Raw genomic sequence first — 17,033 nt, forward strand, 5'->3', positions numbered from 1 at the left:
TACCGGGCTGTGATGGGCTAGCAGATCGCAGCACATGGTTCTGACTGCTGGGCTGTTTTTTTTTTTTTTGTGGGGGGGGGGGGGGGGGAGGAGGAGACCAGGCAGCGAGGTCATCGGTCTCATTACAAGGATGGGGAAGGAAGTCGGCCATGCCCTTTGAAAGGAACCATTCCTGCATTTGACTGGAGCAATTTAGGGAAATCTCGGAAAACCTAAATCAGGATGGCTGGACACGGGATTGAACCGCCATCCTCCCGAATGCGAGTCCAGTGTGCTAACCACTGCGCCCCCTTGCTCGGTGTTCTGACTGCAAGAATAATTTGACAGAGCACTGAAAGACCTAATTCAAAAAAATTCTAAGTCGTTCCCGCAGAATTATTGAAATCCTTGGGAGAGCCAGCCATGAGAAAACTATTCCACATGGTGTGCAAGATATATGAGAGAGAGACAAAATACCCTCAGACTTTAAGAATACCATTAGACTTCAAGAAGAACTTTATTGAGTAAAAGCTCAAAATACACTGGTCTGATAGACCATGGATTCAGATACAACTTGATGTAAAAATTTTATTACTGTCAGCAAGTATCGTTTCTGTAATATCACTTAACCCTGCAGCCTTCAGGCCCTTAAAACATTAACTGCAAGGGATAAGGGTAGCTAAACTCAACCTTGGCTTTGTCGTCTTATCATTATATCAAGACTGTAACTAGACAGAAACCTGAACATATTAACATTGTGACACAGGTGGCATCTAGTATGCATTTTATGTGCTGCAGTCCTATACTGATCATGAAGACTTGAACCACTGGGCAGTTGCTGACAAGGAGGAATCAATTTAGAGAACATAGATGACAAAGACATTGATGCTGAGTAAAATAAGAGTGGTAAAGCAAATTAGTAGTAGAAATAGAAGGGGAAGAAGAAAGTAGAGTTGATGTTGCCAGTGCACCTGCAATATTGGGTAATATACACAAAGTGATTAAGTAGGCGAAGTGAATCAAACCACACCCAGTTGCTGCACTTGACAAAAATAAAATAATACACACAAAAGAAAATAAATGAAATCATCCACAAAAAAGCTAACAAACTTTTTTAAAGCAGTAGAAGAATGAATCTACAGTAGCTTTCAGACTGTTGTAAACAGTCCTCTGTTTTATAGATTGTACGTAGTACAAAATTTTATTTGGAGCTACTGTAATGTTGTTATTTGGCCATGGTTTGAGTCAAGTTTATGTAGTTGCTTTATTTAATTAGTTCTTTGAAATGTTTTACTTCTAATGTTTTTTAAACTTAAGTACTGTATAATACACGGTAAAGCTTAAGAGTGAACATTCCACATACAGTTTGTCATTCCACAGTTCACTCTTGACAGACCTCAGTTACACTATAACATGAGGGTAATGTAGGTTTCCAGATAACTGGGTTATAATAGGCTCACACTATTACTCTAATTTCGATAAAGGCAGATGTCAACAGGTCTGAATATTACTAAACTACCACTTTGTAAGTACTGGTTGCAAAATACTAACTTGAATTATTTATGGAAGAACGGAAACTCTGAGCTCGGTGAAGATCAGTCTGGGTTCCAGAGAAATGCAGGAACATGCAAGTCAATACTGACCCTATGACTTCTCTTAGAAGATAGGTCGAAGAAAGGCAAGCCTATGTTTATAGCAATTGTAGATTTAGAGAAAACTTTTCATAGTATTGATTAGATTACACTCTTTGTAATTCTGAAGATATCATGGATAAAAAACAGGGGGCAAAAGATTATTTACAACTTTTACAGAAACCAGATTGTCGTTTTGATAGTCAGAGCATATGAAAGGTAAGCTGCAGTGGAGAAAGAAATGAACCACTGATATAGCCTTTCCCTGATACTATTCGATCTGTGCACTGTGCAAGCTGTAAAGGAAACCAGAGAGAAATCTGGAAAGGAAAGTGAAGTTCAGGGATGAGAAATAAAAACTTTGTAATTTGCCATTGCCATTGATACTGTAATTCTGTTACAGACAGCGAGGACTTGTAAGAGCAGTTGAATTATGATGTAGTTGAATTAAGTTCTACTATTTGGACTACAAAATAACTAACAATGGCTATAGTGAAAAGCACGGTACATGGAGATGGTTAATAGGAAGAAAAGCATTTCTGAAAAACAGAAATTTGTTAATACTGAATATAAATTTGAAATGTGAGAAAGCTTTTTCTGAAAGTATTTGTCTGGAGTGTGGCCTCGTACGGAAGTGAAATGTGGGCAAGAAATAACTCACACAAGAAGAGAACAGAAGCTTCTGAAATACGTTTGCTGAAGATTGTATGGGTAAATCGAATTGGGAAGAAAAATAAACTTGACTGAAAGAAGGGATCAGTTGATAGGACACATCCACAGGCATCAAGGAATCCTCAATTTGGTAATGAGGGCAATTGTGTGTGTGTGTGTGTGGGGGGGGGGGGGGGGGGGGTGAAAACTAGAGGGAAAACAAGGTACGAGTACAATAAGGAGGTTTGAATGGGAGCAGTAGTTACGCAGAGATGATGGGACTTTCACAGAATACACTAGTGTGGACAGCTGCATCAAACCTGTCTTTGGACTGAAGACTACAACACTAAAAAAAAATTCAACTGAGGGTGTTATGACAATGGATGAAAAGATGAGACAATAGTTCATCAAAAAAGAATAACTATGTTTAAGGGGATAAAGCTTATTTTGGTGATTTGATGGCAATAAAGCTTTTATAGCAAGTTTCTGACTTCATTGGATATGCTTTGTATTTTCCTTCAGTAACAGTAAAGGAAAATTATAGTGAAGCTCACAGGGATAGAGAAACAGAAACTCTGAGTAGTATAAATTAGAAATGAGTAGTTTTTCTGGTAATTAAGATAACAACTAACAGCAATTTGAATCACACATAGTACAAGAGTACAGATTTGCATTCACAAACAAACTGGCCACACATAGTGACTTACCTGCTTGTCTCTGTTACTGTATCCTGTATAAGTGTCTGTGTTAATAATGTGCAGGTTAATTCCACATTCTCACCATTATGAAGTGAACATGTCATTAGCATTCCCTTTGTATCACCTACTGTGGAAAGTTTATGACTGTCCATAAGAGACCTGAACTGTGGAATCTGAAAGCTACAGCTGCACAATTCCTATGTGTTGCCATATCACCAGTCACCAGTTTAAGAGCTGGTTACATATAAAGAAAGGTAGTGCGTAAACAGGTTTATTTACAGTTTTCTTTGCAGAAGTTTTTCAGTGTTCAAAGACAAACACTGCTCAGAAATTGAGTTAGTAATACCTACCTCTGTTAAGCAAATTTTTGTAAAGCTTTATCATCATATATGTGATATCTTACACCAACAGTCCTGCAAGGAAATGTCTTCTTAAATACTGCATTTTTCAACAGTATTCCTTTTCTGTCAGACATGAATTTTGCATAGCAGTCTCTTTCACAAGAGACAAGAAGTTCAGCAAATTCCGTGGAGAAAATTCACCAAATATATCTGTGCTAATAGGATCCTGTGATGTAAATTGCAATGCTTTTGAATTTTTTTATTTAAAATCAGAAATGACTGAAGTCTCCATTTTCCTACCATATTTAGTGCAATTTAGTTGTAGGGTGCAAAGACCAAAACTCAGAAGCCCTGTTTCCAAGACTGCCAGATTATTTTAATTTATTTAGAAGATTATTTCTTGACTTGTAATTGTGCCATTTATTACATATAAAAGAAATACATTTTTTAAAAAGTGCCAACAGGATGTTCCAAACATAATTGTATTTCCATTGTTTTCACTGTCATTCACAATAAGTTTAGCAACTATTTTTTGTTTTTCTGTTAATTGAATCTTTAAACATTCAAAATAGCCTCTTTCATTGAAAACACTGGCACACAAACGCTGTTTACATCCAAGAGATGTTTCACCTTAGCAGTATTTCTTACCTACTATAAAACTCGACCGATGTATGGGATTTAGTCTTGAAACTACTAGTAAAACAGTAAGTTCTTATTGTAGTCATGTTAACTGGTATCCAAGTCTATAACAGTGCTGGAAAATTTTGCACTTTTTGTTAAACTGTACTGGGCTAGTAAAATGGATGACTCACTGGTGAGGACTTATATGGAACCACTATTTAGGTGGTTATCATCCAATTTTCCATTCTTTATGGCAGAATATTATTTTTTCTGCATTGTTCGTAAACTGGCAGGATTAAACTGTTTTACTAATGATGATGCAATGCTATTTTCTTTAGAGATTACAAGTAAAGCTGAATTTTAAGAAATGTCCCATATTGCTTTTAGTTTCTGGTTGCATGCAACGTATGTATAGGAATTAATGCATTATATTCATTAAATGAGTCATGGAAGAAATTGTGGCCCATCATGGTTTTACCATATATATTTATTCACTGGGACAAAATGATAGGAACATCAGATTATCACAATAGTAGTAGATTGACAAATTATGCAGTGCAATGCTTAGCATAGTTGACTAGGAAATGCATAGGAATAGGTTCAGCCACCCAATTTGAAAGGTTTTCTATCTTTATATTCACTAGTGCATTTCCTCTGTGAAGCAAAATTGGTGTGTTGTGCTTGTAAATGCTTTAGAATAGCTATAGGTGATTCTGATATGAAAATATTTAGGTTTATGTCTGTCTTATTGATTAAAATATGAGAGAACATCACTATGAAGGCCAGTGAGATTTTCTTTGTGACAAAGGGATGTGGTGACTTCGAGAATTTAATCCAGGGTTAGTACAACACCTGGAATTATTTGCTGCTGCCTCTCTTTTTGCCAGTTAAAGTATGGTGAAAACCAGAATTCAAACCCTTAACTCTGGATTGATTGTCAGCACACTGGCTACACTTTTACAACCTCAACTATACACAAGAGTCAGAAGTCTGATTGATAGCAATTAGGTTGTTCATCATGATCATTATCATTATCCCTATTAGGCTTTGCCAGTTACACCTGCTTATAGAGGTTAGTCCAAGTCTTTAAATCTGATTTAGGGTTTCCAAATGGGTCTTTGTCCTATAGGTTTGTATTTGTACAGTATTAGTTATCTTTAATTCTACTAATGTGTTCTCTCTATCCCCTTAAATATTCTTGAACTTTTTCATTTAGAGATACCAATCCTAGTGTTTTCTATTTCTGTACTCTGCTTTCAATCTTGTCTTGCGTATCCTGCTAGATGCCTGAGAAAGCTCATTTATACACCTGGATTTTCTAGTGTGTTCTTTTTTAGTTGTTATCCAGGTTTCAATTTCATATATTACATCTGGGAGTGACATGTGTTTTGTAAAATTTCAGATGTATGTTTCTCCTTATTTTTCTTCATAAGATTTGTCTAACAGTACAGTCATTAGGTTAAATTTTTCAATCATATGTTAAAAATCAATTTCATTTTCATGTGATGTTCTGTACAACAAGTACTTAAAATTTGTTGTTTGCTAAACTATCTATCTGTTACAATTTTGGACCTAGTTTTGTTTTCCTGTAATATGCTATGACTTCTCTTTTATCAGCAATTTGGAAGCTCTATGAAACAGAGTCTTCGTAGCTGGTAAGTTGCTCTTTGTAAACTGTCACTGTTAGCAATAATTACCTGGTCATTTACAAATAACTTCGTCAGAATATAGTCTGGATTTTTAGTTTTAAAAGAGTAAATTGGATGCTCATTTATCTATTCCAAAAGGATTTTAATGATTTAGATATTCACAAGCATGTGTAATAACCTGCACCATTATCTTAAATCTACATTGATCATCTTTCAGTTTTGATTACTTTTGCTGGCAATACATATTTCACTCTTCATACATGTATTTTATGATGTCTATTAAATGTTAGGAAAATCACAGCTACGTATCTGGAAGAACTTACCTCTTAAAAAAAAGCAAAACCTCAAATGAAATTAATGAAGATAATGTACTCCTTATAGGGTCCAATAATTTGCTTCAAGTTAATTATGTTACCAATATAGCTCATTCTTCATCTGAATCCTGATTGCTCTGCTTTCAAGATAATTTCAGAAAATTTACTCATTTCTCTTATAATGATTATGTAGTATAACTAGTTGGTTCAGTAAGCTAATTACTCACCAGTTTTCACAATTTAACTGGTCTCCTTTCTTGAAGATAGAGAGTACCACAGCGTGCTTCCACTGAAGTGAAAGGTATTTGTTTCTCCAGTATAGGTTTATAAATATCATAAATATTTTGAACAGTTCTATTACTATCATCACTGCTTGTCCCTTTTATTGTTTTTTATCTGTTTTAAAGCTCATACTACTACTTCTTCGTATTTCATAGCTATACACATTCCCTCACAACGTGCCAAACACTGTTCTTTTTGTATTATTTGGATTGTTTCTCTATCTCTTAACTTACTGTTAAGATGTTTCAATACTTTGTAAGCTGTATTATTGCATCCATATATGTCTGTTTTAATTTCAGAGATGTATGTATCTCAGCTTCCCCGTAAATATTTCTCAATAATTTGTCAGTCTCGTCTGATGGTCTTCTGTGTAATTCATTGCTTTTGGCTGTTTTTTGTGTGGCATATTTCTAAGGAAATCAGTCTTTACTTCTACTGCTTCTTTTATTTTTGGATTACCATCCTACCTCTACGTCCTCCTCAGTAGCATCCCTATTCAAAGCATACACACAATCATGGGCAACCTCTATTTGGAACTTTTTAAAATACGGTAAATGTCCATTTTACTTTCTCAACACTTGGAGCTACAGTCCTCTTCAAATTCTAAACACTGGCCAGGAAAATAACATGTTTTTCTTGAGAGTGTGCATTTGTGGAGTAACATGTTGACTTTTACAAGTCGTCACAGGTATTTTAGTGATTATTAAAATCACACGCCTGCAATGCTCATCATCTTAAGTTTAGAAGAAAGAAGTTTGTTAAATTGAGTGTATTTTTTTAAAATCAAATACACACTATCCAGAAACTTAAAAATAGAAACATCTGTAATTACCAATCCAAGATCAGAATGAACACAGCATTTCAATGTTATGACGATGAATGACTTTTTCCTTTCTAAATTTTGCCTGGCAGTCTTTCGATTCCCAATCAAAGACATACAAAAGTACATTTAGCTCTTTTTAAACAACATATATTATTCGAAAAATTGTCTTTTGCAAGGTATGACAACCAACATGAATAATGAATACCACGAATTTTCACATAAATATCTCCTTAAGATGTGTATCCAGACACACCTGGCAGTAAACTACATAGGCGATAAAATTGTGACTATTAAAGACTATAAGCCACCAATGAAGATACAATCAGTCAATATTTTTTGAGGTCAAATTTAGCAACATGGAAGAAAAAAAAAAAAAAAAATCGTCTGCACAGGCCTGAATTCACTGATAAAGACTATTGTTATTTGCATCAGATGTATCTTTCAAGCACACGTCTAACTCACTTAACTCAATTATCAAGACATGTACCAAATATTTTATTTCCTCAGTTACTTCTCAGGCTTTTTGAGCCTCTTCTCACTATGCAGTTAATAACTGTGTCACTCCTGCACATTTCATACTCTATGTCAGAGGGTTACACCTTCATCCATTATTTCTGTGTGTGTGTGTGTGTGTGTGTGTGTGTGTGTGTGTGTGTGTGTGCGCGCGCGCATGCTGGAGGGGGGGGGGCGGGGGGGCAGGGGAGCTATTATAAACCTGTGCAGTACTGTGTGATTTATTTTATGTGAGCTTCATTAGCTTTTCACACCAGGCTTCTAATGTCATTTACTGAATTTTAATGTTAACGGATGGAACAGAACACAAATAGGCCAGTAACAGTTTTCTGTTCTCACTTATTTCATCCTCGTGTATGTTCTTTCCAGCATAGAAATCTTGCTATCACAATGGCAGCAATGTGTAAAAGATAATGCTTCTGCAAAGAGTGGGGCCGAACCAGAGGAAGTGGCTGTGAGGTTACATGCAAACTACAGATTCCACAGCTGTTATCACTGGAAACTGCTGTGATTTGATGAGCTTTGTGGACATCCTAAGATGCATAAAGGAATAAGGGGCAGGAGGTATGAATTAAGAAGTGTACTGGAAATTATTAAATTTTGTAATGAAGATGTGGGAGAGACTGCTGCATTAATATACTGTAACGCCCCATTGGACAGAAAGCATATACTGAACATATCTGACTCCATTTAATCAATCAGTTCTTCATCTGTTCTGTCAAACAACTGGAAAGAATATGACATACACTTGTGAACCACGAGCAGAGAGCACCTAAAATGATTTTTCTACTTTTTCCTGTTGCATGACCTCTGCCTCTTTCTGTGCCAGTCATTTAACAAATGCTACATCACCTCTAAATGTATGAAGATTAAAGTTTCAAACTAAACTAACTAAAGGGACAGGTTACAGAAAGTTTCTTGTTACAGAAAATCAAAATCTTAACTTATTGCTGAATCAAGTTTCCACCCTCCCTTAAAATACATTCCTCATTGTCAATTTTTCACAAAAGAGACTGTGGCTAAAGATATCTAACACATTTTGTCAGCCTTACATAGTTTCTTACATTTACATATAAAACTAAATGTCAGTAAAAACTTTAGTGTGTCCTGCATCAGTAGTAATTGTTGTGATGCTGCAATATGATAATAACTATGTATTTACTGTTTGTACTTATAGGAAGGATCTAAATAACCCAATAAATCAAATAAATGGCCACAGCGGCATCCTGGAAAACACAACAATGCTACATGAAAAATTGTATAATAATTATGGATTTTAAGATAGTATTGTGACTAACAAAAACTGGCACAATCTAACGCCTTAATGACAATAGAAATGTTTAATTTTATAAACATCTCACATGTATTTACACGTCACAATTCTCATTCTTCAAAGCTTAGGCAACAATTATCAAAAAACATAAAAGCTGACACCGAAGGTGACAGTCGTATAAACATTCAACAATTACATATAATTCCATGTTATTGCAAAATAAATACACTGAAAAATAATACTGATATCAAATTGCTATTAGAAAACTTACCTAAGCAAATACAACAATATAAAAGCACTGCTCCACAATCATACATTAGTATGATACATTAGTTGTCCTATGTACCTGAAGTTACAAAAATGGATGTTCAGAATACACACAGTTATTTGACACGTGTGTTCCTTGGTCTCCCAAAATATTTTGCAGATGAGTTAATAGCATACAGCAGTGACTGCAGGAATCTTGATGACCAATTCTATCCAGGTATCTTCCTTTTACTGAAAGCAAAAAAAGTCAGTAACAAGGTAATTTCTATGGTGGTTTCAAGTTATTGTTAATATACTTAATTCAGTTTGAAAAATGGTATTATAAAATAAATACTACCAGAAATAGTTCTCTGTCTGCGGAGCACGCATGACTCCAACTCCACCACCAAGACGACGATAGTTCATTGCACCACATAACCTCCACTGGTTCTGCTCTGTGTCATAAACCTCTATTGTCTTTAAATATGCAGTTCCATCAAAACCTCCCACAGCATACAGCTGTCCATTTACGACAGCTAATCCAACCTAAAAATGTACAAATTCTTGCATGTGCCACGAACTATAAAATATAAACTTAATTTGTTTATTTTTATCTTTTATTTAACAGAACCATTGCAATATTGTCACATGGTTGTGGAACATGTCGCTGTATTAAGTTAAAAGATAATTAAATACAATGAACAATATATATTCCTCGGTTCCCCTGTTGTGTACCATGGTGGTTGTGTGTTGGTGGCCGTTGTGGCGGAGATATGAGTGTGAAGTGGTCGCCATCACACGTCAACAGAGCATCGTATGCTTCTTTTGCATCAATGTATTTTTCTAGGGAAAAAGTTCAAGATAGTTCTAAAACATTCTCAAATTTTATCTAATGGTTCTGAATGCAACTTGGAAATGGCACTTATTGCACTGATGTGCACTCTGACAAAATCATCTTAACTGATGAGTTGTGCAACATAGTAAAGACAGAGGAACAACTCATTGAAGAAGTGTAGCTGCTTATAGAGAGAAACTACATAATGGTTATGTAAGGAAACAATATTAGCTATAAAAATGGGCATAATTCAACAAACAAGTCAGTTAACAGCATGTGATACTGAGGGAAGAAAACATATTTAAATCCACTGATACAATTATGAACCAAGACAAAACCATAAACTTGCCACCACAATGCTTAGATCTGCTCAATGCTCTGGTACGAGCGTGAGTCAAATGAAAACCTTATTAAAATATTATTTATCATGCAGGAGTGGTACAAAGCTGTATCACTTTTCAACATAATCTTCCCCAAGCTCAATGCAAGCCCTCCTTCCCTTGCAAAGTGCATAAATTCCTTTAGAAAAAAATTCTTTTGGTTGTCCGCGCAACCACTCGTGCACCGCGTGGCACACCTCTTCATCAGAACGGAACTTCTTTCCACACATTGCGGCTTTGAGTGGCCCAAACATATGGAAATCACTTGGGACAAGGTCTGGTGAGTATGGTGGATGAGGAAGACACTGAAAATTCAGGTCTGTGATTGTTGCAACTGTTGTACAGGCAGTGTGGGGCCTTGCATTGTCATGTTGCAAAAGTACACCTGTTGACAGCAATCCACATCGCTTTGATTTGATTGCAGGCCGCAGATGATTTTTTAGGAGATCTGTGTATGATGCACTGGTGGCAGTGGTCTCTCTAGGCATGTAATGCTCCAAAATGACGCCTTTTTTGTCCCAAAGGAGAGTCAGCATAACCTTCCCTGCTGATGGTTCTGTCCGAAACTTCTCTGGTTCTGGTGATGAGGAATGGTGCCATTCCTTGCTCGCTCTCTTTGTTTCCAGTTGGTGGAAGTGAACCCACGTTTTGTCCCCAGGAACAATTCTTGCAAGGAAGCCCACACCTTCTCGTTCAAAGCACCGTAGAAGTTCTTCACAAGCATCAACACGTCGTTCTCTTATTTCAGGAATCAACTGCCATGGCACCCATCTTGCAGACACTTTGTGAAACTGGAGCACATCATGCACAATGTGGTGTGCTGACCCTTGACTAATCTTTGGTTTTGGTGATGAGGAATGGTGCCATTCCTTGCTCGCTCTCTTTGTTTCCAGTTGGCGGAAGTGAACCCACGTTTTGTCCCCAGGAACGATTCTTGCAAGGAAGCCCACACCTTCTCGTTCAAAGCACCGTAGAAGTTCTTCACAAGCATCAACACGTTGTTCTCTCATTTCATGTCATTCAGTGTCACTCGGCAGTTTTCCTTCACTATGGCTTCAACTGCTGCAATGTTCTGTGGAGTCACAACTTCTTGTGCCTGACCTGGACGAGGAGCATCTTTCACTGAAGTCACACCATTTGCGAACTTCCTACTCCATTCATAGACTTGCTGCTGTGACAAACATGCATCACTGTACTGAACCTTCATTCTTCGATGAATTTCAATAGGTTTCACACCTTCACTATGCAAAAACCGAATAACAGAACGCTCTTCTTCCCTGGTGCAAGTCGCAAGTGGGGCGGCCATCTTTACACTGATACTGCGATGGTATGTGTGCATCTGCACTATGCTGCCACCTACAGGCCATTCTGCACACTGTTTGTAGCATGTTTACCGAATTACAGGATAATGGCGCGAAATTTCGATTTGTCATTACAAATTTAAGGTTTTCATTTGACTCACCCTCATATATCAGTCCAAAAGACCTACACAATATCACAGAAGTGGAATAATTAAAAAAAAGCCAATTCAGCATTCCTATCACAAATTCCACTCATTTCAGCTAACTTACTATTCAGCTTTAAAAGATTCTAATTTTCAGTATGATTAGTGTACAGTAAGACTACTAAGGCAAATATTATTATGCTGTGGAGCAAATGTAATAAAACTGTGCCTCTTATGTGGGCAACTGTGTATAGCATGTTCATATGTTGAACAACCACAAAACTTATTTGTCTTTGCACCCAAAAGCAAAACTTCAAATGCAGTTTACAAGAAATAGTTTGAATAAGTTAAAGGCACCACAAACGTGATGATTAGCTGAACTTTTCATTCCCAATTCAGAAAACAAATGGCATAAAACCAAGCACAGTCGGTCATTTTCAGCTGGTAACTGTGGTGGTGGTGCTCGTAGTAATGGTAGTAATAGTAGTAGTAATTATAATAATAATTATTATTTATTATTATTATTATTATTATTATAACAAGAACAACAACCACACCTTAGGGGGATCCTGTTCCCCTACTGGACATGTCCCCAGATAGCAGATAAGGGAAGGCTCTACAGGTAAACACAAAATACCACTAGTGGACCAACAAAGAAATCAAAATCCAAAGGCAGCTGTCTACAGATTGGGCAGCCTTTGGTCAGTGTCTGTTCCTCAGGTTAGTGGTGACTGAGAAAAACTTCCAGGACTAACATCCATGGTTGTAAAGCAGTGGCTCTAACAATAAGAATCACCACATAATTAATGTTATCAATCATGGAACACTGAGATGTGAAACAGATCACCACAAGTGGACAATCCGCTACACCAGTGCCAGACAGATAACTGAAATCTGGGGAGTCTGCAGCATTACACAGAGAGAAGCCGGAGTGTCTTGGAACCTCATGTAAAATCCAAAGAAATCCAGTTATGTAGCTACTTTCAACACAAATTCTCTTCTAAAAGCTGGAAAATAAAAACATCTTACAGACACCTTCATAACAGCACTACAAGAAACCAGATTCATGGATGAAATCAATTTTGATTCTGGAGGTTTCAGGTATCCAAAGAAAAAGAAATTATGAAAAATACATTGCACCTTGGAACTGGCTTCATAATACATAAAAATATTTTGGGCACAATTATTAACTTTGAATTTGCACAGTGGAAGAAGTGGATGGTGTTCTGTTAAACAATGGTTTCGCCTGGCAAGGTCAAGCATTCCAAAGAAATGCACTACCTGCATTACTTTCCGCCAGTTTCCGTTGACTAGTAGCACTTGCAGTGTGGATCGCTAACACTTAACGAAAAGATTAAGATAATCGACAAGTGAGAAAAACAAACCCTCTGTGCGTGAAATAAAGTGTATTTCAAATGTGGAAAATAAAAAATTTATGATACTTTAAGAAACAATAATGAGACAGGGGATGAATGAATGAAAGAGAACAGGCAAATGAAAAGAAAGGCAAAGAAGATGAAGAAATTAACAAGATAGTGTAGGAAATGGTTCATAAGTGCAAGGCAAAAACTTATCTTTGTCTGGACCCATGTTGCAAAGTGAGGCTCAAAGTCATTAAAGAGTTTGCTGGACATTTAATGAAGTGGTGGGGGAAGGTAAGGATGTCCAGAAAAGTGTAGCAACAAAATAGAAGACATTCTGTATAACTTAGCTACAAATTATGACCCAAAAAAGTGTTCATTGCTGAAGAAATGGGACTGTTATCATTCACTGATCGTGCACTGACTTCAAAATCTCTAGCAATTCAAGATGAAAAGTGGACCAGCAGAAAAATGTCCACACTTAGTGTACTGCCATGTGGAGACGTGTAAGGTAAAATCGAGAAACCACTGGTGACTGGAAAGGAGGCAAAACCATGTTATTTCAAAGACATTTATGTCAGTAAGCTTCCAGTTACATTGCGAAGCAATAAAAAGGCATGGATGGTGAATAGCCTCATGGAAGAATGGCTGAGCTTTTTCAATACCAAAATGAAAAAAGGAAATCACCAAGTTCCCCTTTTCCTGGACAATGCAGCCTGCCCTCACCCCAATGTCAAGTTATCAAACGTGACATTAGCTTGGTTTCTACCAGGTTAAAAACAATTTCACACAACCCATGAAATGGGGGTTATTTACACATTCAAGTCCCATTAAAGGTGTTTATTAACGCAGTTTCTTGTTCTTAGTGTTGAAGAAGCCGAAAGTATATTTGCTTTTGCGTGGTCAGTTTCAGTCCTGGATGCAGTAAATTGGATTGCTTAGTCATAAGGGAAATAAAGGCCACAACTATTACAAGGGCTTCAACAAAATGGAGTTTGGAGGTCAAGATCAAGACTTTTGTGGCCATCAAAGCTCAAGAAAATGCAGCTGCAATTGCTGAATTAATTAAAATCCGAAACATTTCATGTAGTGCAAACGATTACATTCAAAATGATGACTTTCTGTCAACTCACTCACTCTACTTTTACTCCAGCAACAGATTCAATAGAAATCTGTAACACAGAAAGTAATCAGGAAGAAGAAAAGGAACAAAATGATGTTTAGAAAAATTAATGTGCCTGAAGAAGCTATTATGTGCATAAACAATCTTATTCAATTTGCTCCCAAGCAGCTTGAACTACTGTATAATACAAAAAATTGCATAGAAAAAAATTTAAATAGAAATTTCAAACAGGTTTCCCTCCTTGATATGTGGCAAAAAAGTAAACTTTAAAGCAAATAAATACAAGAATAACATTTATGTACATACAACAATAAATGAATTGAAAGTTAGAATAAAATTAAGGAAATCCCATCTTATTTACCAATTAATGTAATAGTCTGGTGTTTTATTGTACAATATACACTAAATAAACATCTACTGTGCAGGAGTGAAGGTATGTAAATAAATGGAAAAATACAGATTTATATTTTTGTGCATGACATCTGAGAAACTTTATGTAGCCTTGCGAGTTTTGTATAATCTGGAAACTTATCCAATTCGCAAAATTTATTTTGGCCCCATGTGATTCGATTTTGAGCAAGCTTTGCTGTAATAGCAAAGTAATGAAGTTGATGACCACGTCTAATGGTAATAAGCCAACTTGAAATTTAACTGAAATGGTTTTAGAAAACCATGCAAACCCCAATCACGATGACTGGAACAAAATAACAATCTTGAGGCCTCATTACAAAAACAATGCATCCTCATTTCCATTTATTTTAGTAACAATCACAGTTAATTCTTGCAGAGAATTTATGTTTGCCAAGAAAAAAGCCTTCAATGCACAATTTTTCGAACAGCAGCCAAGTATGTGCTCATCATTTACAGTTAAGTTCTCTGTTTTTTGTTCACTGAAAAAATGCTGCTGTTTCCTTCTGGCAAGTGTGCAGCAGTAACAACCGAGTTGCTCCTATCATCATGGGATGAAAGCAAATCACTTAAACAAAGGAAGGAGGGAAGAGGCGAGAGTGGAGAAACAAAATTTACCTTTCATACTCATTGGTTGAAACAATTCAGTATTAATTTTAGCACAGTTTCCTTACCCCACTTCTTCGCGATGTCATAGCAACAATTGGGCTCCATGTGTTTGAGTGTGGATTATACCGCTCGGCGCTGGACAGCTCCATGCAGTCGTCTCTGCCCCCAACAGCATATATGAGATTGTTAAACACGGCACAGCCCAAGTGCTTGCGTCGTGTTGACATGGGGGACACAGGCGACCACTTGTTCTGCCTAGGGTCGTAGCGCTCCACTACATCAAAATAAATTGGAAAAAAAAGTCGTTAGATGCAGGAATATCCTAGATAACAATACACATGTTATAACACAGTCAGTCTTATAAATCATTTCTGCAGTGAACAGTTAAGATGCAAAAAACAAACTTCACTAAGGAAAGGTGCTTTCTGATTTAGGTGGCTAAGTCACTACAGGATATACCACTCCACAATCTCTTTTATATAATTTTTACTTCAGGAAGCATTTTACCACTTCGCTGCACTGGTATTTGCTCATGTATTAAGTGGGAAATACTACACTGGCAATAAAGATCACTCATTGTACTTTTAGCCCATGAAAAACAATGTAAGAGATGGATAATTTGGTAATAATCCTGGTTAGAAAGAACTCAAACAGCAACCAGCACTTTCCTCTCTTTTTGTGTAGTCTTTACTGATTGTACTGGTTGTATTCTACACAGGTTTTACTTTATTGTGGAGATTAGTAGAAAATTCGAAGCAATTTTTGCTGCATAGGTGAATTTTTTATAGGCTGCTGACTGCCACTAACACCCATAGAGGAAGCCACAACTTAAGTTCCAATAAAATGTAATAATTTAATGTATGTATTTTAATTTTAGATATAACTCATAAACTCATCAAAATAGCACAAATGAAACCAACAATTCCACGACAGCTAAACAGCTACACTGTGGAGCAGTAAAGTGGCAGTTGGAGGGGCCAATAATGAATGTCTCCCCTCCACCTCTTCTGCACACTTTACCACCCACATCTTTGTCCTCGACATCAAAGGACAGAAATCTGCGTCTCTAGCTCCATAGTCTCAAATATAGAACTGAATGGTCCATAAACCTTGTCGAGCTGTTTTCCAGTGATGTAGATTACTGGATAAACAAAAGTGAAGATGATATCCATCCAAAACAAGTTAAAAGAGGAAAACCAAACCAGATGACTGGAGAAAAGACACATGCATGATGAAATTTCACACCACTTTGGCACACGAACGGCCTAGTAACTGAAAGAGAGTGAAGACGCAATGCAAATAGTAAATTTTATCTAATCTTCACTACCTACGAAAGCCTTGCTACATTCCTGAAGTGTCGTCAACAGAGGTTGATGCCTACTGAGCTGTGTAGATGTCAACTCAAAAGAAATGACAAATGTGCTATGAAGTGCTCAAATCTAAACTTTACAGTTACTGAAACACAAGATTACACCTCTTTAAATACAAAAACATGCATGGGAAAAAGGGGGGGGGGGGGGGGGAAGGAACTTGGTGCTTTGCTGGCAGGTCACAAGCAGCAATTGGAAACCAAGCCAAATCCCAAATAGAATGTAGCAGTTAAACGATACTTAATTCTTAACATAACAAATAAAATTAATTTCCAATAGCTGCTTTCTTGCTTTAACATATACCTTAACCTGTGTCACAACCTAAAAGTTCTCCCTCCTAGATCAGATACACAAATTTAATATGATAAAGGAACATAAGTCTAAAGCACTCTTCTTGCCTAGTGTGGAAATTCTTTTGATCACACATTGCAGAATGGCACTTTCCATCTGTCAAATAGCAAAGAGTCCAGTCCAAAGACAAC

General features: G+C 36.7%; 1 protein-coding gene across 2 annotated transcripts in view; it reads right to left on the reverse strand.

Annotated features, from left to right (window-relative positions):
• Positions 1–7,682: 7,682 nt before the first annotated feature.
• Positions 7,683–17,033, reverse strand: part of LOC124616785 (kelch-like protein diablo) — a 75,647-nt gene continuing 66,296 nt past the window's right edge. The window contains exons 10-13 of one of the 2 annotated variants that reach the window (XR_006979884.1): positions 15,247–15,455; positions 9,380–9,567; positions 9,047–9,273; positions 7,683–8,728 (exon numbers count right to left, since the gene is read on the reverse strand). Coding sequence is in view for 1 of the 2 variants with exons in the window: in XM_047145197.1 (XP_047001153.1) it covers positions 9,252–9,273; positions 9,380–9,567; positions 15,247–15,455 (419 nt within the window). In the remaining variant the exon portion in view is untranslated. Of the gene's footprint in view, positions 8,729–8,814; positions 9,274–9,379; positions 9,568–15,246; positions 15,456–17,033 lie in introns of those variants that run through there. The other variant, XM_047145197.1, reaches the window with a different exon arrangement.

This window comes from Schistocerca americana, chromosome 5 (assembly GCF_021461395.2).
Source record: "Schistocerca americana isolate TAMUIC-IGC-003095 chromosome 5, iqSchAmer2.1, whole genome shotgun sequence".
Lineage (NCBI taxonomy): Eukaryota > Metazoa > Arthropoda > Insecta > Orthoptera > Acrididae > Schistocerca > Schistocerca americana.